This window comes from Lycium barbarum, chromosome 6 (genome assembly GCF_019175385.1).
Source record: "Lycium barbarum isolate Lr01 chromosome 6, ASM1917538v2, whole genome shotgun sequence".
NCBI lineage: Eukaryota > Viridiplantae > Streptophyta > Magnoliopsida > Solanales > Solanaceae > Lycium > Lycium barbarum.
Genome location: NC_083342.1, coordinates 100,383,175 through 100,408,887, shown reverse-complemented (window position 1 = coordinate 100,408,887; position 25,713 = coordinate 100,383,175). Strand labels below are relative to the sequence as shown.

Here is a 25,713-nt window from a genome sequence, read left to right as displayed (position 1 = left end):
ATCATGATCTAAGTACAAGGGTAACACAATTTTAGGAACCAGATTACTTGTACGTATATATACCAAGAACTTCTAGAATTTTTTTTCTGACACTTTCACGATTAATAAGAGTAAATATCTCAAAAGGTCACTCAAGTATGAGAAATTATGTAGCAAAGTCATTAAATTTTATTTTGTATCAATAAAGTCACTCAACTTATAAAATCACTCAACCAAATTTGTCATTAAAAAACTCCACTTTGCCCCCTTAACGTTTTGGGTTTGAGAAATAATACACCCTTCATTTTTTGAATGAGATAAACTTCCTTGATCTCAAATCAATGGCTAGAAATGAGTTGAACTGTTGCATATATTTCTAAACTGTCTTGATTGCTGTTAAAATAAAAAGTTATGATTTAACTGGTTAGTCTTTTATATTGTTTTTTATTTAATTAATTATGACAATCTGAGCAATAACAAAAAAATGGGTTTAGGCTAGCAAAGCATAATTCATTATAATTGAATGTCACCTGTAGGCTGGATGAGTCCCAAATGCTTTTGAGTTTAAGTTTGTGTTGACATCTTTATTAAGCTTAATCAATATTGTTCACTATTAAGGTAATCAATTTGCGATACTACAAAGAAAAGAATGAGACGGTGTGAGATCCATCATTTGGCTGTATCTAGTTAGCAGTGTCTAGAACTAGTCAAACAGTTCAGATAAATTAAATTTACAAATTTTAGGATATCTAGTCAATCCATATGGATAAGTTAGCACGTACATAGTAAAATTTTACCCAATATCAGTAGTAATTGGGTGGGGTCAGTAGATCGGATTTCCTTGTATCGGTTATAATGGGTATTTTTAATGTTTTATGATTTTAGCAACTATAAAATATTGTCATATCAGTTAAGCGTTAGCGAAGTGCAGTGAGTGACTTTGTGTGTGAAATGACATAAACATAGAGACTTTTCTATTATAAAATTTAAAAATAAAAAAAAAGTATTTTTCTTGCACAATTTCTATTAGTTGAATGACCTTCTGAATAATCAACTTTACTATTGACACTAGGAGTATTTATGTGATTTACTAGAACAGAAACTTCTAACCAAAAAATAAAGTCATTTGCTGCATATATGGCTAGACGAATGCAGCCGAGCCAGCAGAAATATGCACTAACTTATAGCCTGTTTGGTCAAGCTTATTTTTTCCCAAAAATACTTATTTTTTCCCAAAAATACTTATTTTTTTCAATAAGTGCTTATTTTTAAAAAAGTGAGGCGTTTGGCCAATTTTTTTGGAGAAAATAAGTGTTTTTGGGGAGTAGCAGAAGCAGTTTTTCGGAAGCTAAAAAAATAGCTTTTGCCCAAAAGCACTTTTGAAAAAAATACACTTAGAAGCACTTTTTAAAAGCTTGGTCAAATACTAATTGTTGTTCAAAAGTGCGTTTAAAATTAATTGGCCAAACGCAACCAAACAGAGTCGTGTGACTGATAACCAATTGATAACCAAAATACTAATTATGGTATGTTTTTTTTAAAATTAATTATGACAATATGTTCAACAATTCAATTTTAAAAAAAACATACCATAAAATACTAATTAGTTAAATCATAATTTTTTTTATATTAATAGCAATCAAGACATTTTAAAAATATATACAACAATTCAAATCATTTCTAGCCATTGATTTAAGATCAAGAGAGTTTATTATCCCATTCAAAAACTGAAGGGTGTATTATTTCCCAAACCCAAAATGTTCAAATTTTGATTGAGTAGTTTTATAAGAGAACAGCTCTAAGTTGAGTGACTTTATTGATGTAAAAGAAAGTTCAAAATACAGATAGCCAGTTTATTGTAATTTGCAATATAATTCGCATCTGCCAAATATAGAAATACTATTTTTAGAATGTTGAGTATTGGGGGTGGGATAGGGTGGGGTGAGAAAATAATATTGTAGTGGCATACCTTAAATATGTAGTGAGAAAATATATTGAACTCAAGTCTTTTTTATTCCTCCTGAACTCAAAAATAGTTAATTGATATTTTTGTTCCTTGGACTAGTGTGACAATGACAAGGTTGCTGGTTCTAATTATATCAGCAACTATGTACTGATAAATGCAACACCTTTTTACTTTGTGATTAAAATAGAAAATTCGTTAATAATTGGGAGAATGAAGGAAGAGAAATCAATTTTATTCACATATTTAATATTTTTAAGTTTGAAATGATATTGAATAAGTTAGAATTTCTAATGGATTTAAAAATCAATTTTTATAACGTGAAAAATTGATGCTGTTGTGGACAATTCTCTTTCTCATGCTCCAGAAAGCAAGGAATTGGAAGAGGATATTTAACCTCATGTCAGATATTGATTTAATTAGCTTTTAGATTTTGAAGTTTACGATCCACATGATCACCATACTTTGAACTGATCATTCAATTGCACCTCAACTGCAAACTAGTTGAGATCGGTTACATAAATCTTTTGTATCCAAGTTGCTCTATTCTATTCGAGAGCATCTTATTCCAAAACTAATAGGGTAATAATTTGTTTTTTAAAGCCAATTAGGGATTTTCCAATCTAGAGGTAATTTAAATCTCACACTTAGCCTTGCGCCAATTCTTGATTTAAGAACTAGAAAACTATTAACAGGTTGAACTTATTAAGTGTAGAATTTTGATGATTCAATAAATGGTAATTAGGTCAAACAAATTAAAAGAGAGAACATATATCTGCATACTCACTATCTTAAACTCTATATGTAATGAAAATGTTATAATCAGTCACAAAGAAGGGAAACAAAATAATGCATACACTACCAAAAGGTTTTTTTTTTTTAAAAAAAAAGGTCAGAGACCCCAAGAACTAATAACCATAGTTGCTAAGTGTTCACTTTCCAAATCCCTCTTGAGGAACAAGAACTTGTCATCCTTTCAACTTTCTTTTTTACTTTCTTCAGTTTCCTACTATTCTTCCTACCACTGCCTGCTGCTTTCTTGATTTCCACCTTAACTATATGGTGATCGGACGTGCCTTTTGATGAAACAACCGAGTATGATCCAGGTACAAACGCATAAGGCAAGCCTTGTGATCCCAAAATATAATCAACTCGAGTTCCATATTTACACGTTCCTTGCACATCTGTGACAAAATGACAATGAACGTGATTGAGAAAATGTTGCAAGCAACTCATGATATAATGGTTCCAAGTAAGATGGAGAAAGATTTCATAGGAAATTTTGAGATAAAGATTCATACTTTGGCCTTTGGCAATGATAACAACTGACTCACATTCCCCTGCAAACTCTTTTGCATCGCTGTACTGTTTCCCTTTCAAGAAATTCATGACCTCAACTCTTGGAGTTGGCTTCCCCATCTCCTCATAATACTACATGCCGTGATGACATTGTGTGATCAAGAAATTGATAAAAGGATGCTAGTAATTCAAGAAAGAATTGTACTTATTAAGGTTTGGGATCTTTTTTACCTTCACAATATCAGTCCATCTCTCTAATGAGTAATCTGATGCATCAAGAGAATTTAACCCTCCTGCTAAAATGTGAGGACTGTCATTTGATTGTAATATCGCATTAATTTGCTTCATTCTCCAATTCTCATCTAAATGATCAAGTTGAGTGCAACAGAAGTTCAACTCTCCCATCCGTGGTACATCAACCGTAGCCTTAAGCACATTCCTGCATCAAACCAAAACACCATTACAAAAAACGACGACCCCTCATACTAGGACTAAGTTTCAAGTTAAAAGCTTTTCTCTCCTTCCTATAAACCGATTTCCCCCACAAAACTATAAATGAACCAAATAGAAGTGTTGCTTCTTATCATAGTTTAAAATTTTAGATAATGTTGTACAGACAATTCCATTAGCATAGATAGTGTCAACACAAGTTTAACATAAGTGATAGTTCCAAGAGAGGCACCTGAAATCTTTATCATCATAGATTTTCTGGATTCTCCATCTCTTAATAGGCCATTTGGATAAAATAGCATTACCAAATTCAGGAGCCCAGCTTTCAGCAAACACATAGTTCATCCCAAGAGCATGAGCCAAATCAGATAATGGTCTCATATCTTTCTCTTCCTCAGCCTTCACATCTTGTAAAGCCAATATATCAGCATCCACTTCTTTCAGCACATCAAGAATGGCCCTTGTTCCAGTCAAGCAGCAACCTCCATAATCATTAATCATCCAATTAGCCATAGCAGGGAAGCATATCGGAGACCTCACAGGGCCTAGGCTGTTGTTGTTTAAACTCAAAATCTTGGTGGAATCATCTTCCAAGAGTCCAACTACCCTGTTCTGAGCTAATGAAATCTCATTCTCAGGAAGGTTGATTGAAACTTTTTGCTTTGGTTTTGCTCCATTCATTAATATGGGATGAAGAGGGGAATGCTTCAATATGCTCTTGGGACGATTATTCTCAGACTTTACCTGGTTTTGAAATTTGAAACCGTCGTCATCATCGTCATGAGCAAAGATGGCTGATTTTTCAGCCTTAGGCACAGCAGGTGCAAGAGAAAATAATGCAGCATTGAAGGTGGCTAGTCGAATAGGCCTAGTTTGGCCATTTGTATGAGTTGATGATGATTTGAACCTAAGTTTTTCTTTGAGCTGACCATGATGTCCTCTTGAACTCAGCTTCCCAAACTTCTTGATCACCACCTTAGTCCTCGGACGTCGCCATATCAGGCACCGCATCCTCGAGCAAAGCCGGTGAATTCTCCGGCTGAAAACATGCAACATGCGGGAAAACTGTTTTCTGCATGAAAGATGCACTGGAGCCTCTCTTGCCTGCATGGGATTTCTCTGCAACCAATTTGTCAATGAGTGTTAGCTAACTAGATGGATTTTAATGAGTGTGAGGTTAGTCAATTTCTTGAATTATGCCTTGATTGAAGGTATGAAAGTGATACTAGGATTCATTTCATATGTACATTTTGTATACCACATTTATACTGCATCTCATGTTAGTGTTTCAGAAAGTTTTGAAAAGGATATTTGTGTCTTACTGGTGAACGTCTGATCAAGGCAAGTTAAAAGTAGATAAAGAGACAAAAGCACATCCCAACTGCTCCAAGAAATGAGGTGGGGTTTGATTATTTGACATTGGTGTCATAATGGTTGAGCTTCTTGTCTTTGACGACAAAACAATACCTAACTCATACCTGTGAACGACTTTCTTTCTCTTAAAAACTTAAACAACTATAAAGATGAAGAAATCCAGTTTCTCTAGTCTTGATTGATATATTATAATAGATAAATGACCATTATCTACCTAAGGTTTTCCCACATTAGTCAATGGAAAGAAGTATAAAACCAAGAAATACTACGATGGAGCTGTTTATTAGTCTTGTAACATTAAGTTTAATACTTTTTTATAGGAGCTACACGAAAGGTAGAGTTAAGGTGCCACATGACGCGCAACAGCTAGTCAAACATTTGGAAGATAAAGGTGGAATGGCCTATGATATTCTTCTGCTTTTTGAAATGATCTCTACATGTCATTTTCATTCTTTACAGGACAGAGTGATCAATTCTCTTCTGGCAGATGCAAATGCAACTCATGACCATGGACTCGTAGCGCATTATTGGCGTATAAACACTATTTATAATAAGGTATTTCAGTGTTTTGATGCTTTCAATTGATCAAAAGTTCTACATTCTGGTCTACCAGAGTAAAGTGAAACAGGGTGGAGGTGAGCCAATCAAGCCTCAATTTTCAGGCATTACCTAACACTTTTGACAATATTTGTGGGTGAAATACTGATGAAAAAAAGATACCATGTACGTTATGTACAATTTCAATCATTTGCTGAGTATAACATTATACAAAAACTGCAACTGCAATCATTTGGCTAGTCTGAACTTAATATTATAATTATGAAATGGCCATCTTAATTCCGAGTTCAAGTGTACAACGAAAAGGACTAATTCACGATCAAAAAATGCTAAACCTGAAATCTCCTCAACATAAAACTTGCAAACACAGAATTGCTGTGGAAAACCTCTAGGCTATGGTGGCTAGTCAGTGAGATACTTACGGTCCTTAATTCCAACTCTTCTGTAGTTTACTCCACTAATAACCAATATCACCCGTTGACTTGCCTTGCTCTGCTTTGATCTAAATAAATCTGCACAGCCTTGAGGATGAAGCTGAAGGATGCATAACTACGGCAGACTTTTTTCTCCGGCACTAATCATCAAACAAGGTATCCAAAAGATTTGTAGCTGATTCCTCCTTTCCAGTATCTTCAAAGAAACCATTTGATTCTCTCTTCAGTCTTCGCTCCTCAGCAATAGATTCAGATGTTTCCACGCAGTAATTTTTCTTTGCCTGTTTGAAAGGTCTTTCGGCCACGATAAACTTATTCCCTTCACGTGTTCTCTCAGAGAATCCAGCCCAAACTGAAAGGATTAGGTTATAAATTCAAGTCCACGATATAGCTAAAACTACATGATCATATAAAGTAATAATTAAATAGAAATGTTCGGGAAAAAAAATCATGTCTACTAGTATAAAAAACAGATATTTTAGACAAAATATATGAGAAAATGATCATATTTAAACTGGAGCCACTAAAGTGGCGTCAAATTAAGCTCTCAGCAGCAGCAGTCAGTGACTTCTATTTCTATACAGCTACCACATGGTGCAGTCGTCTCCGGTAGCCATTGGATCACTGAGATTCCACTGACCTAACAGCAGACAATGGCCACCAGGCCATACATAAACCATACAAGATAGTCACAGTTGGTTGACACCCGATTGAGGGTTTAAAGCTTACAGCTACTTTCCGGTGTTTTATCAGAGATAAAAAGATCATACTTATCAGTACTGCGTTGAAAAGAAGATTTTGTTTCTCATTTTCTTGGTATTGTAGTGTCAAAAAGGCCCTTCATTTGCCATAGCTGCACAACTATTCACTGAAACATACGAGACCAGCAGTTTCCTTAAAGTATTAAAGCAAAGAAACTATTCATTTTCTCATTGAAAAAGCTAAGTATATTTGTAGAAAAGTTATCCTCCCAAATTACTGATTTATTTACGTAAGAAATTTAGCAGATACAGCCTCTCGATGATCCAACAATCCAGCTACCTATCCCACATTTCCATGAATCTTACACAATGAATTATTTTCCTAACTAGAGTATACGCAAATGCTTAGCAGCTTCTACCATTTTTTTTTTTTTTTTTTTTTGGTGAAACCCTCAAGATCATTTGAAGCTAAAACAGTTTGTAGGCAACACTATGGTGCTGGATAACCAACCAATCAAAGTAAAGCTTCCTTGCTGTTCTGCTGATCAGTAATTACCCAGACGACCAACTAAACCACACTCTACAAGTGTGTAACTTTTTATTAAAAACAACTAGTCCAGCTTAGTCCCATTACCAAATACAAGTTTTTCAATTGACATAGCCAAAGCCAAATTCTTTGTTCCTCGTAAGATTACAAAAATCCTGTATTGTTTCATCAATAAATTAGGAGGATTTTCTGTATTGCATACTGAAACCTTAACACAGACAAGCTGTTGGATATCTACAACTTGTGTGCCCATTCGAAGTTCCTTTCTTTCGAAACACTGAGACTTGAGACATCAGATATTTAACACTTAGCCACAAGTACTAGTTTCTATCCTCTTATTCATGATCAGATATAACCCCCGTTCACATTATGGATCAAAGTTATAGAGTCCAACATCTCATAAATGTTTAAAAGGTTAGTGCAAAAGGCAACGCAGCAACACTTCCACCAAATGAAAACAAAGGCTAGAAATCTTGATCAGTCCAATGTGAATGGCAAAGGTAAGAGTAATATCTTGTCACATTAAGAAAAGTCAATATAAAAGAACAAGCACGCAGAGCATGAGAACTAAATGTCAAGGCAGGGATAGTCCACCTCCGGCTGTGAGGTAGGAGGCTTGAGTCATCAAGGGAGCAAACCAAGAAATGACCACTGTTGGATCCTACATATAGGAGTTCCATTGTGGGCGTTTACCATATATTTATATAAAAGGGGGAGGAGAACTAAAACCTGATGTGTTTTTTTTCTTATTTGAGTAGCATTAACGAGAGGTAAAGCGCGAAATGCAGAAGTAAGCACGTAAACCTTCTAGTCGTAGCGTGGTAGAGCAGTAAAGCTAATATCGTAAAGCACGAGATACAAAATGCTTTTGTCCAGTAAGTAGCAAGCATAAAGTTTATGGAAGCACTCACGAAAAGCAGAGTAGAACAGATAAGACAAAAGCAGAAGTAGTGATTATCACTAGAAATTACCTCCAAACTGATGTAGAACAATGGAAGCAGCGACAGTTACGTTCAATGAAGCAGTACCACACCCATATTGTGGAATATATACAAAGAAATCACATATCTCACACTCTTTTGCAGAGAGTCCAGTACCCTACAACAACAATTTATTCAAACTACAATCAGGTGACAAATTGCTTTCCAATCCTAGCATTTGTTTGACAATCACAACCATCTAAAAATCATTAAGGGCCTGTTTGGAAAGCCACCTGGTAATTGGAATTGGTGTAATTACTAGGGTAGTAATTACACAGTAGTGTAATTACAACGACCTGTTTGTTTGTCATAACGTAATTACAGTGTAATTACAAGCGTGCTGTTTGGTTGCACAAGTGTAATTACACAGTCAGTTTAATTTAAAAATAAAATTTAATTATAAAAAATTTAAAAATTAATATTTAAAAAATGTTGCCTTTATAAATGATATTAAATTAGTTATTTAATAACATATTGTTTCTTGAAAATATATTAATTAATAATCATATATTTGTAACTAATATTGTAACAAAAATAATTGATATATATTTTTCAAATTGATATTTAATTTTAATTAATTATAAAACTTAAAAGAAGACTTTTTTTGTAAGAACGTCATGGATTGGATGTTTGACAAAAAAATAATATTAATAAATATAATTCCATAACATTATTCAAATGTTTGACACAAAAAATCCATCAAATGTAAGTGGAAAATAAACAACATGCAATGTGAAAGAAAATAACTTAAAATTGGAAATATAACCTAAATTCAGAATCCAAAAGAAAAAGTTCTAACATAATACTCTTATGTCAAATTTCAACATTACATAAGTAAGTTCCAACGTAACTTAAGTAAATAATTCAAAAGAAAGGAAAAATATAAGTCTATAACCTCATTCACAATGAAATTCTACTTTAATAACGTCACTCGTTATATGTCAAGTTTGTTAATTACTCATTCTTTCCAATATTAAGAGGTGTAGTTTCAAATATTAGAATAATAACACGGTTATGCTAAATGAATAAAATAAAAAAATACGAGCAATTACATGGAACCACAAGAAGTAAAGGTTGGGAATGAGAAGAAAGAAAATGAAAAATAAATAATATAAAAAGAAAAATACATTTTAAACAATAAAAATAATTAAAAAGTAAAAATAAAAAAGAAATTAAAATAATAGAAATAAAAAATATTAAAAATCAAAAAAATCAAAATATTAGAAATAAAAAATAAATTAAAGTAAAAAAATAAACAAACTAAAAAGTAACCCTGTAATTATAGGGTGTAATTACACCCAATTCTCAGCCCCCCTTGAGAATTGAAGAGTGTAATTACATCCTGTCAATTACACCCAATTCTTACCTAACTGTGTAATTACTTGGCCAAACAAACAGGCCAAACTGTGTAATTACACTCAATTACACCCAATTCCAATTACCTGGGTGGCTTTCCAAACAGGCCCTAACAAATTTCCTGCCCATAATAAAGAACAAGTAATTGCTAACACCTGTAAGTAAGACTTTAAGAAATTACTAGTATTAGAGTTGTTATAATAATATATTTTGGTTGAGGAAAGAGCAACCACAGTGGTTGCAATGTAAATCCTATTTAACATCAATCAACCACACATCCAATCCTATTTAACATGAATCTTTCTAACCATTCTTCTCTATTCAGGCTCATTTCATTCTAATACAAAATAATTTGTCTTATATAACGCAAATTAGGATTCCCTAAGACTGAGAGATCCAACAGATCTAACACTTGTCCCGATACCAGAAACACTCGTGACAAACACTTGACCCAATTTAACTGTAACAAAAACAACAGATAAGTCCTAATTCCAATTACTAGTATGGACTAAATGGACCATTTTCTTATCATTGTTCTGTTCCAAAAATGTTACTCCCTCTATCCCAATTTATGTGATACAGTATTTTTTATTTTATTTTTTATGATAGGGGAATCCGCAGCCGCTACCCTTTGGGTGCGCACGCACACGGTAAACCCCACTCTTGTGCAATAGCTCGCAAACCACACAGGAGAGATAAACCGCACTAGGCAACCCCGTGCGACGAGCTCTACCCATAAAGCAAACTCCCTGCTGTCTCAGGCAAGGAGTTTCGAACCTGAGACCTCCAGTTTGGATTTCGAGAGTCAAATTTCTTTTATTTTGACCGTGAATTCGAACATACAATCTTTAAATTTTGTGAAAAATAATTTACATATTTAGAAACGACATAAAAAGTATTATAAGTCACATTATTAACAATTTAAAATATTTAAAGTGCATACGAATAAGTCTGTGGTCAAAGATTTTCTTGTTTGACTCTAGAAATCCAAATTGTAGCACATAAATTGGGCAGATGGATGGAGTACTAACATTTGAAAACTTACAAAGAAAGAAGCAAAAGGATAGACTTCTAACCTCATTTCCCAGGAGGAAAGCAGTACTTGTCTTAAAAGGATGTTTATTTACTGGCACTGCATTTTCTGTAATTTCAACTCCACATATATCACAATCTCTTTCCTTAAGGAAGGTTTTAGCATCGGCAAGGGAGTGGAAATGACGAAAACGGACATGAGAGGTGGAGCCGTGACTACCGAAGGCGTTGAAATCTCGACGGCCCACGAGTATCATCTCCGATACGCCGAAAGCGGTGGCGCTACGAGCTAGGGTTCCCACGTTGTGTCTCTTTGCTATGTTGTGTACTACCACGAAGCTCTCTATTTTCTTCTCTTTTTCCATCTCTCTTAGCTCTATTTTTTCTCCCCGGAAAACGCTACTGACTGAGCTAAGTTTTTGACGGCGGCGGGGGTTTCACCGCGAAGTTTTTTACGGCGCCGGGGTTTTGATCGGGATTGGGCCGATGAGGATGCTGGCCCAGTATATATATATATATCGGAAAAGGTCCAAAAATACCCCTGAACTATTGAAAAAGGCTCATAAATACCCTCCTTCCACCTTTTGGTCTAAAAATACCCTTAAAAAGTTAAAGTTAACTCTTTTAAAAAGTCAAATGACATTTTGTGATTGGACACATATATTATTTAATTTAAAAATTAAAAAATATGAACCAAACTGATTTTGTTTTTGCATTTTGTGAATTAATCAACGAAATATGTTTTTTTTTGCATTTCGTGCATAAAAAAACGAAATAGGAAATTATAATTTTTTTTTGCATTTCGTGTATTGAAAAGTGAAATAGGATAAAAAAATTAATTTTGTTCATATAAAAACAAAATTGGAAAATATATTTTGTCCAATTTTCCAATTTCGTTTTTATATGAACGAAAATAATTTTTTTTTATCTTATTTCGTTTTTTAATACACGAAATTCAAAAAAAAAATATAATTTCCTATTTCGTTTTTTTATTCACGAAATGCAAAAAAAAAAAAAAAAATTCGTTGATTAATTCACGAAATGCAAAAAAAAAAAAACACAATTTTAAAAAAAAAAAATATGTAAATTACGGAATTTTATTATTGGCAATTTTTTTTTTAAATCTGGAATTTTAAATTACTGGAAATTTATTATTGGCATTTTTTTTTAAATTACGGAATTTTATTATTGACCAATTACAAATTTCCATTTGGCTTTTTAAAAGAGTTAATTTTAACTTGTTAGTTTGAGGGGTATATTTGAGCCAAAAACAAACCTTAAGGATATTTTTAGACCTAAAAGGTGGATGGAAGGGTATTTTTAGACCAAAAGGTGGAAGGAGGGTATTTATGAGCCTTTTTCAATAGTTCAGGGGTATATAGCAGAACAAAAGATAAATAATTAAAAAAGAACATATATTAAGCATTCTATCAATAAAAACAGGTCGTGACTTTTAAATTTAATATTTTGGTTCATTTTTAAAATATTTAAGTAATTACTAGTTGACTTTTGAAAATTTGGGTATTATATTGAGGACTTATTTAATAAATTTTGTTTTAATTTGAAGAAGTTTTCTGGGCTTACGTCCCAACACGCCCCCAACAAAAAAAACTCGCCCCAAACACCCAGACGTACCCCCGAATTGCTGGGCGTACGCCTTTTGAGACTTTCGCCTCGAACCATCGCCCCGGGGCATTTTTGATACACCCCGCCCCGAAAACGCCTTTTAAAACACTGCTTAAGGCAGAGTTTGCAGGCAAATTATATCTGATGGGGCAGAGTTTGCCTACAAACTATGTCTTAAGATAACATTTTGCAGGCAAATTACGCCTTAGCAAACTCTATCTTAAGGCAGAGTTTTGAAGGCAAAATTCTGTCTTAAGGCATACTTTCACAAGCAAAACTTTGCCTTGCGAATCTAAGTTCTACCTGGCAAAATTTTTTGAAATTTTTTACTGAGCGGGGATTTGAACCTGGAACCTAAGAGTTTTAGTCGAAGGGTAAACATTAAAGACCAGCAATTTGAGCTACAAAATTTAAAGACCAATGCATTTGAAGGGCACTCCGCACAAAAAAAAAATGTTATATCACATTAAGCATCTCCAAAATTTTCAGCAGTACTCAAAGTTCCAATTTATGTAATATTTTTTATTTTTCAAAAATTAATTTAACTAAATTTTAAAATTAAATTGGATCAGATTAACTTGATATTTTAATATTAAAATTTATATATTTGAAAAGTATAATAAGTTGTAACTTTTTTCATATCAATTAAATAAAAAAAATACATCATAAAATGTTGATCAAAATTTAAATCAATTAACTATCCCTCAAAGTTTCAAGTAGCAACGTTTTACCCTTTACATTCTTTCAGTAATTCAGTCTGAGAATGATGTACTTTTCCTTCTTTTTTTTTTAATTTTTATCTTTACACATGAATGATGAATATTGCAAAAAATACTTTTGGGAAGCTGTTTAGTAATTGGTTTAGAAGAAAAAGTTGAGAAATTTTTTCGAAACAAACTTCAATAACGATCTGATTAAAACATAAAGTTTGATTTTCAAGTATTAAACAAAAATTTGTTAATACAAATCAAAAGCAATCAAAAAGTAGGTTTCTTTACAAACCAACAAAAATTATATGTGAATTATCTTTTAAATATAAGCTGACCCAAATACATATCTTTCTATCCAATGTTATTTTCAAAAGAAATTATTCTGAACTAGTCTTCCGATGTCATAAAATTTATGCAAGTTCTAAAGGCACTTCAAGTATGTGCTGAATATTTGTTTTTTTATTTCTTAAACTGCGTTCTCATTTAAATATCTCACATAAAATGAGAAAAAAGTGCATTTTGCTCGGTTCTCTTATTTCTTAAACTATGTCCTCATTTAAATATCATCACATAAAGTTTTTAAAAAAATACATTTTACTCGACTACACAATATCATTCTTTGTCAAGTGCTTCAGCACATCACAATCACTACTTTAACTCATTTTATGCAATCATAAGCTCCAGAAATTTTATTAAAACCAATGCAATTTATCCTTTTGCACTAATGTAACAAACTACGCGAGCCTCATAACAAAGCAAACACAGACCCAAGATTAAAAGGTAAAACAGACAAAATATAAAGCACGAGAATAAGGTGCAAAAATAAAACAAATCATTTATTTGTTATTTCTCAACATAAAAACACTTGTTTTATGTCTATGAAAAAAATTAATAGATCTTGTTCCGCTTTTCCTATACAATTTTTTTTTTTTTGTACAAATTGTATTTATTTATTTACATCTGCTAAAAATCGAGTTGATCTTCCTTCTTCCTTGAACCTTGCCTTCAATCTACAACTTGTGCGGCAGCTAGCCTTGCAATTGGCACCCTGTTTAAGCACATGAATTACGAAAACCATTAGCCGATCGCGAGTTAATAGAATCTTTAAACACAATTGAAATATTTTTTAAGAAGCTTTTGGAAAGTTGTATTTGGTCTTGAACCTCATTGTATTAGTCAATAATATTGAAGGTATAGAAGAGAAAAAAGACCTGAATGAAGAGCAAGAAACATAGTCCAATCCAGCCTCAGCAAAAAATGCAACTGAAGAAGGCTCCCCACCATGTTCTCCACAAATTCCAACCTAGTATATGTCACACTTCGATCAATGAACAAGAAGCCTTACACATTGAACCAAAAATCAAGAATCTAGTACCGGAGGGACAAACAATCAGATTGATCCAAAAATGAAAAACGGAACTTGAGGAAATTAAGTTTTGTTTAAGGAATCACTTAATCAAGAGTTTGAACTTCTATAAACGAACAATGTAAAAGAAAGGTCACATAAAAAGTAAAACTAGCTTGTTGGAGGTTAAATTACATTAATAGTGTAAAAGGTATTTACATTATTAGTGAATATAAGTTAAATCCCTTATTCACAACTGACCTTCAAGTTTGGCCTTGCTGCCCGACCTCTTTCTGTAGCTAGCTTGATGAGTTGGCCAACACCCTTTTGATCTAGAACCTGAATGACATTAAATCCTCAAGTGTCGACATGCTAGTTTCCAAAATTGTGCATTTTACATGGACAGTAGTTTGAGATATGGCAAGCTAACCTCGAATGGATCATGTTGGAGGATGCCTTTCGCTAGGTATATAGGAAGAAACTTGCCTACATCGTCTCTACTATATCCGAATGTCATTTGCGTGAGGTCATTGGTCCCAAAGGAAAAGAACTCTGCTTCTTTAGCAATCTATCACCAATTTCCAGAAAACATGGAGCGTAAGCAAATCAATATTATATAGCCAAGTGGAAGCTTTTCTAGAGTAGAAGTTAGATATTTCATGGTTGTGAGGTTAAATTAATAATGTTTCATAGTAAAATAAGAGAGAAAAACATACCTCATCTGCAATCAAAGCAGCTCTAGGAATCTCTATCATGGTTCCCACCTTATAATTCAATGAGGTACCCATCTCTGAGAAAACCTTTTTGGCAACATCACGGATTAAACCGACTTGATGATTTAATTCCTGTCAATTAAAGATGCACTGTTACTTTGGAATTTATTTCTCAGAAGAGTCGGTAAAAGGAAACAAAGGTATAAATCCACTTATCAAAAATAACCATTGCATCCTCTTTTTACATACTGCATAAAATGGAAAGGACAATGTTCTTGATACATCAACTATACTCAATATGTAAGAGTAGGGAAAAAATTCTTCTATAGGCCAGGAAGACATACCTGAGGTGTTCCAACAAGGGGAACCATTATCTCTGGAAAGACTGAAATACCCTGGTTGTTCATAGTTATAGCAGCTTGAAAGATTGCACGAGCCTGCATTTCTGTCAGTTCTGGATAGGATATACCTAGCCTGTAAAAAAGGGAAAAAACAAATATTACTATATGAGAAAAAGAAGTCTCTTGTATATATATAGTTTCAAACACACTACAGTTTCCACCAGCAATTTGCAAGCAGAACATGGTAAGAAAGTTTGGTTCGTGATTTTGAGCATAAAAGAGATGCTGCATCGCTCAAATCGGATGAGCACTACCTGGACCAAGTTATACATTGATAGCGGAACGTGTTACAAAAAATATGCCCCTTTGTAATATAGACGTTCAGGAATCCATCTCTTAAGAAATTGGGAACTTACTATAACTTTTTACTTTTATACAACATCCTTCAATTCTCGCAAAGAATTTAATCACCCTAATTAAGTAATGTAGTAAAAGTAGATCAATTGTTTGTGATACGAAAAAGATCAGACCTGCAGCCTCGAAATCCGAGCATGGGATTGACTTCTGACAATTTCTCAATCCTAGAATAGACATCTTCCTCGCGCATGCCTATATCTGTTGTTAGTTCACTTACAATCTCTTCCAGGTTCCCTTCTGGCAAAAACTCATGAAGTGGTGGGTCTAACAGTCGAATTGTTACCGGAAGACCTGAAAAGACAGAAAACTTGATACATCTAACATATTCACTTTGGAAGGTTATTCAACTGGGAAATTTGGACAAGCACAAACTGAATTCTAGTTATGGTTCTGTTCTTATGAACAAGGAAATGAACATTTATCTAGCAAGGCAATGAAATACAAGATTCGGAGCCCATTCTAAGCCCAGAATATCCCATCATTTTTCTTAGGTAACTCACAGTATGGAAAGGTAATAATATTAGTTGCTATTGAAGTTACCATCCATTGCACGGAAAATGCCCTCAAAGTCAGATCTCTGGTAAGGCAACAATGAGTCGAGCGCTTCCTTCCTCTGCTCAACAGTAGCTGCCATTATCATCCTTCTGACAGCTTTTATTCTTTCGTCTGATGCAAAGAACTGAAAGAGAGATATACATCAGCTCATAGCGAATAAAAAATGAATGTCATAAATAAAAGATGTGGCGCTTCTCTGGAGACAGTACTGATTATTATTCTTCATTGAAATTTGAAGAAGGCAAGAAAACTGGAAATCACCCGATGAGAGTCAATGTAATATTGCAAAAAAAAAAAAAAAAAAAAGACAGTATACATAGTAAAAGAAGAAAAAAGTACCATGTGCTCTGTCCTGCAGAGACCAATCCCTTCAGCACCATTATTCCTTGCTGCTAGTGCATCTTCTGGTGTGTCAGCATTTGCCATAACCTAATCCGTTGGCAACATATTGATGATCAGTTAAAAGTATCATAGTTACTTATGCAACATAATACTACTGTATATCCTGCGGCACCTTGATGCGCCTGATCTTATCAGCCCAAGACATGAAGATCTCCAAATCACCACTCATAGCTGGAGGTGCTAATGGTTGCTTGCCCAAGATTACGTCACCTGTTGATCCGTTCAATGAAATCCAATCTCCTTCATGAATCACTTTGTCTTCAATGATGAGAACCTGCATTAAACTGGTCAAATGATTTCTTCCAAGTTCCTTGATGTTAACAGTTGTGTTTCACTTTGAGTAGCTATAGCTGTACCTTTTCCGACTCATTGACACGAATTTCAGCACACCCGGACACACAGCATTTACCCCAACCGCGGGCTACAACGGCTGCATGAGATGTCATTCCACCTCGTGCGGTTAAGATCCCAGCAGCAGCATGCATACCTCCAACATCTTCAGGACTTGTTTCAGTTCTCACCTTTATATGCCATAAGGGAAAAGTTCAATTTCAAGAATAGAGAAACTGTTAATTGCACAAGGAAAGAATTTTGTGGATGTTGTTTCCAAGATTTCCAATAAATGGTTGATGAAAAAATTTCAATAAACAATATCTTAGTTTGTAGTTACCTCCCAACAAACACTCTGATACCCTCCCCCAATCCAGGGGAACAATAAAGGATAATTCATATAAACAAAGATACGACAGGGTGGTAGCATAGCTATCACCTTAATTAGATAAAGGGTAAGGTGAGGAAATACCAAAATGGCACTCTTCCCTTGTGCATGCCATGCTTCAGCATCTTCAGTGCTGAACACAACCTGTCCCACTGCTGCCCCAGGAGAGGCTGGAAGGCCCTTTGCTACCACCTTGTCTTTGTAAGCCAATGGATTTTCAAACTATGACAAACAAAAGAAGAAAAGAAGTATTTTTCTTTACATTTCCAATAAACTGATAAGCATAAGTACCCAAATAGATGAATTCCAACATAAGTACAAGTGACTAGAATTAGAAAATTCAAACGCAGCATCTAAAAAATTCAAACAAAGTATTTCTTATTGCCTATCAGGAAATGATTCTCTAGAAAATCCCTTATGATGTACAGTTAGAGTAGCTTACCTAAATAATAACCAAAGTTCTACCCCGGATCGGTGTTAACAATTGATACATTCTAGAGTTGGCACCTTTCTATCTATTTGACTATTCTCTCAAAGAAAAAAAGAGTTACTGCACCAGTGCTACATCATACTCCATGCAAAACATAAAAACATATCAGACCTGGGGGTGAAGAAGTTGGTCTAGATGCTGTGGCTCCACCATCTTTATAGCTGTGCGCTTGTCAACAAGACCCTCATTCACCATGTCAACTGCTATCTTCACAGCTCCTTTACCTGTACGCTTCCCTGCTCGGCATTGTAGCATCCACAGTCTATTTTCTTGAACAGTGAATTCGATATCCTGCCATTTGTCAAAACATAAACAGAAAAAGATTTGTAATAAAGTTCTGAGAATTCTATTTAGGTGGAGATGTATAAATTATTTAACCAATATGAAAATAGAAAGGTAAAGCAAACAAGTCGTCCTCTATAATGCTAGAAGTTTACCATCATATCTTTATAGTGTCGCTCTAAAATCTCACAGTTCTCCACAAGCTCCCTGTATGCTTCAGGCATACACTCCCTCATTATGTCCAAGTCCTGAGGTGTTCTAATTCCAGCGACAACATCCTCTCCCTGATTAATGCAGTTTTGTCAGCTTTTTTGACAAAAATATGAGACATTCTAAAAACTCAAACGCACCATAAAATGAACTAAAGTAGCATATTCTAGACCTGAGCATTGACTAGAAACTCTCCATACAGCTTCTTCTCGCCGGTGCTTGGATTCCTAGTGAAGAGAACACCTGTTCCTGAAGTGTTACCCATGTTCCCGAACACCATGCATTGAATGTTTACTGCAGTTCCTTTAAGTCCTGTTATCTGGTTAATGCTCCGATATTTGATGGCTCTTGGACTGTCCCAAGAATCAAAAACTGCTTTGATAGCCAACTCCAGCTGTCTTTTGGGATCTGTATGCAGAGTCATATCCACAAAGTTAACTCTCATAACCTTTGTTATTTGGTTTAAGCCAAAAAGGCCATCAGTGAAAGCTGGTTGTGGTTTACATTACCTGAAGGAAACTTTTCACCTTTAGCTTCAACGTAGACATTTTTGTACTGCTCCACAAGCTGTTTAAGATCAGATGCTGTGAGCTCAGTGTCAAGCTTCACTCCTTTGGCGTCCTTCAACTTCTCTAACTTCTCCGCAAATAACGAATGTGAAATACCCATTACCTTCAATCAAAGAGAGTACCGTTAAAACCATAGGAGATAAAATCTAGGATGATACTTTAACCAGCATTCTGTTGCCTTTTCAAGAAATGTAGGAAAACTTGAAAAAGAAGGAAGTTAACACAAGAGCTGGAAAATTAGAAAAGATAATAGACATTGATGAGAATACTCACCACACCTCCAAACATGTCAAGAAATCGTCTGTATGAGTCATAAGCAAACCTCTCTCCACTTTTGGCAGCCAAACCAGTAACCACTTCATCATTGAGTCCAAGGTTCAACACAGTATCCATCATCCCCGGCATGGAAATCTATAAGTAGATCGAGCAAGGTGGAAACAGAAAATAAGTAAACTGCATACATGATATACCTAGTTAAATGGACTAACATGCATAATGCCTAGACCCGAACTTATGTACATTCTCAAATTGGACTAACATTCTAAATAAGTAAACTGCATACATGATAGACCTAGTTAAATGGACTAAAATGGATGATGCTTAGTCCTGAACTTATGTACATTCTCAAATTGGACAATTGAAAAGACTAAAGCTTATGTACAATCAATCAAGGAATTTTATTATTACTTTTACTTAAAAGGTAAAGTTAGTACAGGAATGAAGGAGTGAATTTCATGAGGTAAAGTTATCTCGGTGTGACCTATAGATCACTGGTTTGAGCCAAGGAATCAATGGCTGATGCTTGTGTTAGGATAAGTTGACTACATCAGACCACTTTGGATGTGGCCATTCCCTGAACCTTGTGTGAACTCAGGATGCTTCATGCACCGGACTGCCCTTTCTTCTACTTAAAAAGTATATTTTCGACAAAAGGGTGTTTAGACTAGAGACGCTTAACTAAAGTAGCACACCTCTTAAGGACTCAAAATATGCATCACATATTATATATTCAACAAACAAGCTCAACGATTGTTGATTCAATGATATGAAATATCACGAAATGGATAAACTAGGTGTCCTTAAAATGATTTATTATAGAGAATGAGATATAAGCAAGTACTATCGATGAAGGCTTAAGATTATTCAAAAACAGAGAAGAGACTTACAGCAGCACCAGACCGAACCGACAGGAGGAGGGGCTTCGTGGGGTCCCCAAGGAAAGCCCCCATGTTTTTCTCCACAGCCTCCAAACCTTCCAGTATCTCCTCCCACAGTCCTTGTGGAAACTTTTTGGCAATCTGATACTCCTGGCATGCTTCTGTTGATATAGTAAGGCCAGGCGGCACCGATAATCCAATGCTTGCCATTTCAGCAAGGTTTGCACCTTTACCTCCCAACTATAACACACATACAAATGTCAATAATAAGCTTGAGCTTCAAACTATCACAACGTAGAAGTTCATATAAAAGATTTACACTTTCAGGCCATCTAAAAAATAATAACAGGTAAAGTTACCCTTAATAAGTGAAGTTAAGGCTACAACAGATTAAATTACACTGATAGTATAAAAAATAAAAATAAAATTGACACCGTGAGTGTATTAATTCCAAATGTAAAAGCATGGTCATCTGGAATCTTAACCACGTCCTTTCTGGAACAAAGAAAATGTTGCTTCTTCATACTAAGTTCTAAGAGGATAGTAAACTCTCTACGAAAATATCAAAAATTTATAATAGGTCTATAGCTTGTGACTTTTCCAATTGCATGTTTGTATATATGCTGCAGCTAACCTCTCACTTGTGATTCATACCAACTATCAGTAATCTAAATGAAGGAAGTTCAACAATTTACATTTTTTAACTGAGGAAAGAAAAGAAAAGAAAAAATGAATCTTTTCGATAAAAATTTAGTGCAAGAAAATTCTAAAGGCATGTGAATTGCTAAGGAAGGAAAATACCAAAAAAAAAAAAAAAAAACGGAAATGAAAAATAACTCACCAAGGACTTCATGCTCTTGTTTCCTTCGCTTCTTCCTTTTCCAAAAGTATAAACTCTCTGTCCACCAGACAGAAAATTGAACCATTTAAATTCTACTTACGCAAGAATAAAAGTCTCCTATAAGTTACATAAAAGATACATTTTGAAGTTCTTCTATTATTAGTTGTAATAAAGGCGTATACACAAAGTGGCATATACAGTTCCAGCTGAAAGCAATGAGTTCAATTGATACACAATTTTAAGCAACTCAAGTATAACTAGAAGAACAAAAAACAAAACATTTTTGGATAAAATTGAGAAAAATGTACCTGCATGATTACAACTCAACAGAAATCACTCTTATCTTTCTGACTGTATAATTCAAAGAACTCTAACAACAATTGAGGACTTAGTTATGACAGAGTGACGTGATCAGTCTGAGTGATAGAATTAACTTATATGGGCAACGTGTTAGTGGCAAATCTAGGTGTCAAGTTTCAGTCTACTGAATAACAAATTCAACAGAGCACGTGTAAACTCTCTCACTCTAAAAGTCTGATTTTTTTATTTTCCATAATAATAATTAATCAGAAAACAATTAACTTTATTTTTTCAGATATCTCTTATTAAGTGTTGAGTGACCAAGTTCAAATACATATTTTAATTAAGAATAGTTTAGTTAAAATACTTATTTTTATCTACGAATTAGTATTTGCTCAAAGAATGTGCTAAAGGCTAAGTGAACACTTATTTTGAAACCAGATGAATTAATGCTCAACTAGCCCCATTTTAATAAGTCTTCTCTTGGTTGTTGATCATTAATTAATCATTAATAAAGTAATTTAAATCAAATTCTCTTTCGGTTCAGAAAGAGTGTCCACTTGGTCATTTGCACACCCCTTAAAAAAATATTAATTTTTTGACAAAATTAAGTAATTTCACTAAATTAGTCGTAATTAAATAGATATCAGGATTTGGTCATTTAACATTTAATTAGAAAATTAGAAAAATAAGATTAATTCTTTTTTACTCTTATAAGTAGACACTTTTTTTAAACCAAAAAATAAAAATTAAGAGAACACTCTTTTTTACCGGAGGGAGTACTCTTTTATGAATAATTTTAAATTATTCTATTAATGGATGTCCTGAAACTTTAGGCGACAAATAAAAAGGACCTATATACATGCATATCTAGTCTATTAGACATAATTAAAACAACTAAACCGACAAAAATTAAACCTCATTGCACCAAACAAACTTTTATTTTGCTTAAAAAATAAACATATATTTTAAATTATATATCGTATACTATTTTTTCATACATCAATGTGAACTAACAGAAGTTAATCTCTGCATTAGTAATTCTTGCATAATTTTCTGCAGTATTAACCGAAACAACTAGATTTAAATAAACCGATTTGTACCATCATGTTGTTGGTGAGATGGAGAGGTCACTCTACTTTTCTAGAGGTTTCGGGTTCGAACCCTAAAAATAGAAAATTCATGGCAGGGACAGCGGCGATTTTAGGTGTAAAAAATGGGACACGTGAACACATGGTCTCTCTATAAAACTAGGTATTTTATGTATATATTTTCTAAAATTAGTATAATACTATCTGCTGGAACACATGCTACAAAAAAGGTAAATGGTGTATCTGTTGAAAGTTGAGTTGTTTATCTAGGATCAAACCCCACTTAATACATTTTTTCCTTTTTTTTTTTAATGGTAAACCCATATTTTAGAAATTTTAGATTCCCTCTGGACAGGGAGCGCTTCCTCCTTTGATAAACTTTAGTGGCAAGAATTCGGATTTATCAAGCCCTCAAAAGTGGGTATTGGATATCGGGTGGGAAAAAACCGGCTAATAATACACATAATTTCAAGGTGAAGTGAGTACCTTTTTTGCAGTTGATGTAGGATCTGAAACAGGACTCAAAATTGCCTGAGGTGGAAGATTTTGCTTTCTTATGGGAGTTGGGGAATTTGAAAAGCCATTTGCTTCTTGTTGATGACACCTAATGACTTCACTCCAAGTAGAACAACTCACATGGGTGCCAACATAAGGGTACTTTGCTTGAAATTGCTGCTGTTCTGCATACTTATATTTTTGTAATTTTCTCATGTGCATGTCATTTGTATTGCACTTTAACAGCAACCCCTTCATGGTTGAACTCATCTTTCTTCTTCAAAAAAATCCAACACGCCAAATTAAAGGTCCCCTGTTATAACAAATATTTTTAATTAAACAAACAAAATGGTCATCAAAGAAATGGACAACTACCATGAACTAAAATCACACAGCTTACACATAAACTTTGTAAAATCAGCAAAATTTGCATACTGTGAGAAGAATTTTCTTTAATTGATACACAAAAATTAAAAGTCCCCTGCTATATGGAGTAATAAATATAGGATATGCTCATTACGAACAAAAGGGTAATCAAGAAAAGTAATTTCAACTTAACCTGCAACTTAAATATCGAGATTCATACACATAATAGGAAAACATACAGCTAATTAAAGACTATATGATCAGCAAAAATTGCATACCTCTGTTTTAGAGAGCTGAAAGTTCAAAGAAATTCAGTTATTTCTAACATCACAATGGAAAATGGCGGTTGGCTTATGTGCAGGACGAATATTACTTGGTATATGAAAAAATATGAATGAATAGCCAAAAACAAAAAAAACATTATTTGTGGACGATATTAGAGTGGCGTGATCAATAATGGTGTCAGTCTTTTTGCAAGATGGTTAACTATGATTTTGACTAATTGGGAGGGAAAAACATTTGTGACAGAAACATGAATTTCCGAAGTTACCCTTCTGTAATACACCGCATGCAAGTTGAGTTGGTTATGTATGGGCCAATTCATGGCATGGCACACATATCAACTCGAGGGATAATATTGCTCGGCAGGTTTTTTCATGATACTTTTTTTTTTAATCAAAAAAATAACTTGAGGTTGAATAATAAAAGAAACAAAAGGTAAGAAGAATATGACTTTTGGTGGAATAGTTTTTCTGCCCCTAAATGATATACTCCGTCTGTCTATTTTTACTTGTCATGTTTGACTTCTTGAGAGTGAATTTGACTAATTTTCGGAGCTAAATTAAATTATATTAATTCAATATTTCAAACTAAAATTTAGATGTTCGGAAACTATCTGAAAAATGCTATAAGTTGTACTTCTTCTCATATTAATATGATGAAAAAATACATTCTAAAATGTTGGTCAAAACTTATGCAGTTTGACTCTCGAGAAGCGAACATGACAAGTAAAAGTGGCCGGGGGAAGTATAACCAATTTAGTTCTAAAGTGACTAGATTAGTTTTAGCCGTTTAACAGTCGTGCGTTATACCAACAGAGGGGGTAATATCATGAGTAATAGAACATTAAAGTATATGGAAAATCTTAATATTTTTCAAATTAGAGGAAGTCAATTTGTTTTTACTACCAAATAATTCATTTTTCCTTAGTAAATGTGTCAAATACTTTTGGTACAATTTTATGCAGAATCTTAAGGTTACAATCCAATAATTAACTCACAAGTTAGAGGAAGATTATGGAGTAAACGAGAGGTAATAAAGGGTGTGGGGTGTGTAGGGGAATTTCTGGATTTTGAATGATGCTTGAATTTATGATGATAACGACTTTAAAGGAGATAAATAAATAGCAAAAAATGAAAAATAGTAACCAAGTAACCCAAAAAGTGTTCCAGACTTGTTGGAATATTCTTCTCACCATGGAATTTATGGCACGTGCCATTTCTCCCAACACACATCAATATATCTAATAAAGCTACGAATAGAAAAAGTGACGTGACACCTCTTTTTGATCAAAAAACACACTTATTTTTTTTCTCCTTTTTTTGGACTTTTCTCTATCTTTTTTTATCATTTATGTGCTATGTTAAATAATCTCAAAGTCATTCCTTTAACCCTCTTAATTAAATTAAATATGCAATGTCAAAATTTAAAAGAATCATCTCTTTAACCCTCTTAATATTACTCCCACGATCCATCAATTGAATAAAAATTAATTGTTGCTCTTAAATACTAGCCCATAAATGGGTACTTTTAAATTTTCAGTTTTTAAACCTTTTGTTACCTATTATTATTACCCTATTTTTAAGACCTTCGTTATCCATCATCAGAATAGTTGTAGACTTACATCAAATATATATATAGCACCCAAAAGTTCTCATCAATTTTTTTTATCCAGCATGTGATAACTGATAAGTAACACATTTTATCTACTTCCCACGTGTTGGTCATTCCTTTTGATCTCAGGTGATTAGTTCTTTTAAATTTTGTGCTTCGGCTTTCTTTTTTTCTTTTTGAAATATTTATGTAATATCATACTGTTACTTCTTAAATGTTTGTGGATTTTTGCAAGTTGAAAATAGGTTACTAATGGGGTTATATGTGGATATAATTTTATCCTATTTTTGTTTGGTAAGTTATCGGTATGTTTTTATTGGCGAATTGATATAATTTTCTTATGTTACTTTCTTCTTTTTTTTGCTTCCTATTTTAATCTCTAATGTGCATGAACTTTCTTGAATCGAATGCAGGTTTTTCCAGGCACTATAGTTTTTGGTGTCAATTGACTAATGGGGTTATATGTGGATGTAATTTTACCCTATTTTTGTTTGCTAAGTTGTCGGTCTGTTTTTGTTG

At 33.7% G+C, this 25,713-nt stretch overlaps 3 protein-coding genes across 4 annotated transcripts; all 3 read right to left on the bottom strand.

Annotated features, from left to right (window-relative positions):
- Positions 1-2,714: 2,714 nt before the first annotated feature.
- On the bottom strand, positions 2,715-6,183 carry LOC132645037 (uncharacterized). The gene is made up of 5 exons (XM_060361779.1): positions 6,046-6,183; positions 3,924-4,810; positions 3,473-3,680; positions 3,244-3,373; positions 2,715-3,126 (listed from the first exon to the last, which is right to left on the bottom strand). Exons 2-5 carry the CDS (start codon positions 4,799-4,801, stop codon positions 2,867-2,869), a joined length of 1,476 nt encoding a protein of 491 aa, XP_060217762.1. The 5' UTR covers positions 4,802-4,810; positions 6,046-6,183; the 3' UTR covers positions 2,715-2,866.
- LOC132645038 (uncharacterized) lies at positions 5,861-11,168 on the bottom strand. Its single transcript, XM_060361780.1, has 3 exons — positions 10,718-11,168; positions 8,277-8,403; positions 5,861-6,409 (listed from the first exon to the last, which is right to left on the bottom strand). Exons 1-3 carry the CDS (start codon positions 11,036-11,038, stop codon positions 6,198-6,200), a joined length of 660 nt encoding a protein of 219 aa, XP_060217763.1. The 5' UTR covers positions 11,039-11,168; the 3' UTR covers positions 5,861-6,197.
- Positions 11,169-13,824: 2,656 nt separating this feature from the next.
- On the bottom strand, positions 13,825-23,738 carry LOC132645036 (pyruvate, phosphate dikinase, chloroplastic). 2 transcript variants are annotated; one of them, XM_060361777.1, is made up of 21 exons: positions 23,580-23,738; positions 22,927-23,248; positions 21,050-21,106; positions 20,218-20,448; positions 19,325-19,462; positions 18,992-19,154; positions 18,655-18,890; positions 18,428-18,556; positions 18,102-18,281; positions 17,585-17,722; positions 17,139-17,303; positions 16,895-17,056; positions 16,720-16,809; positions 16,366-16,504; positions 15,939-16,116; positions 15,412-15,541; positions 15,071-15,199; positions 14,785-14,922; positions 14,616-14,693; positions 14,221-14,312; positions 13,825-14,057 (listed from the first exon to the last, which is right to left on the bottom strand). In XM_060361777.1, exons 2-21 carry the CDS (start codon positions 23,203-23,205, stop codon positions 14,015-14,017), a joined length of 2,895 nt encoding a protein of 964 aa, XP_060217760.1. In that variant the 5' UTR covers positions 23,206-23,248; positions 23,580-23,738; the 3' UTR covers positions 13,825-14,014. The 2 variants fall into 2 exon arrangements, with proteins under 2 accessions (XP_060217760.1, XP_060217761.1); XM_060361778.1 differs by lacking the exons at positions 22,927-23,248; positions 23,580-23,738 and adding an exon at positions 21,358-21,457.
- Positions 23,739-25,713: the final 1,975 nt, after the last annotated feature.

What these genes read in the sequence shown, in the direction of transcription:
- LOC132645037 (XM_060361779.1), bottom strand. Translation starts at nt 4,801, where the DNA reads ATGCAGGCAAGAGAGGCTCCAGTGCATCTTTCATGCAGAAAACAGTTT. An exon ending in TATGATGATAAAGATTTCAG is followed by an intron (nt 3,681 to 3,923) that starts GTGCCTCTCTTG and finishes GGTTTGATGCAG; the next exon opens with GAATGTGCTTAAGGCTACGG. An exon ending in GATGGACTGATATTGTGAAG is followed by an intron (nt 3,374 to 3,472) that starts GTAAAAAAGATC and finishes CACGGCATGTAG; the next exon opens with TATTATGAGGAGATGGGGAA.
- LOC132645038 (XM_060361780.1), bottom strand. Translation starts at nt 11,038, where the DNA reads ATGGAAAAAGAGAAGAAAATAGAGAGCTTCGTGGTAGTACACAACATA. An exon ending in CTTTCCTCCTGGGAAATGAG is followed by an intron (nt 8,404 to 10,717) that starts GTTAGAAGTCTA and finishes TTGTTGTTGTAG; the next exon opens with GGTACTGGACTCTCTGCAAA. An exon ending in TGTTCTACATCAGTTTGGAG is followed by an intron (nt 6,410 to 8,276) that starts GTAATTTCTAGT and finishes TAATCCTTTCAG; the next exon opens with TTTGGGCTGGATTCTCTGAG.
- LOC132645036 (XM_060361777.1), bottom strand. Translation starts at nt 23,205, where the DNA reads ATGAGTTCAACCATGAAGGGGTTGCTGTTAAAGTGCAATACAAATGAC. An exon ending in TCCAACATGATCCATTCGAG is followed by an intron (nt 14,694 to 14,784) that starts GTTAGCTTGCCA and finishes AATGTCATTCAG; the next exon opens with GTTCTAGATCAAAAGGGTGT. An exon ending in CAGCAAGGCCAAACTTGAAG is followed by an intron (nt 14,313 to 14,615) that starts GTCAGTTGTGAA and finishes GACATATACTAG; the next exon opens with GTTGGAATTTGTGGAGAACA.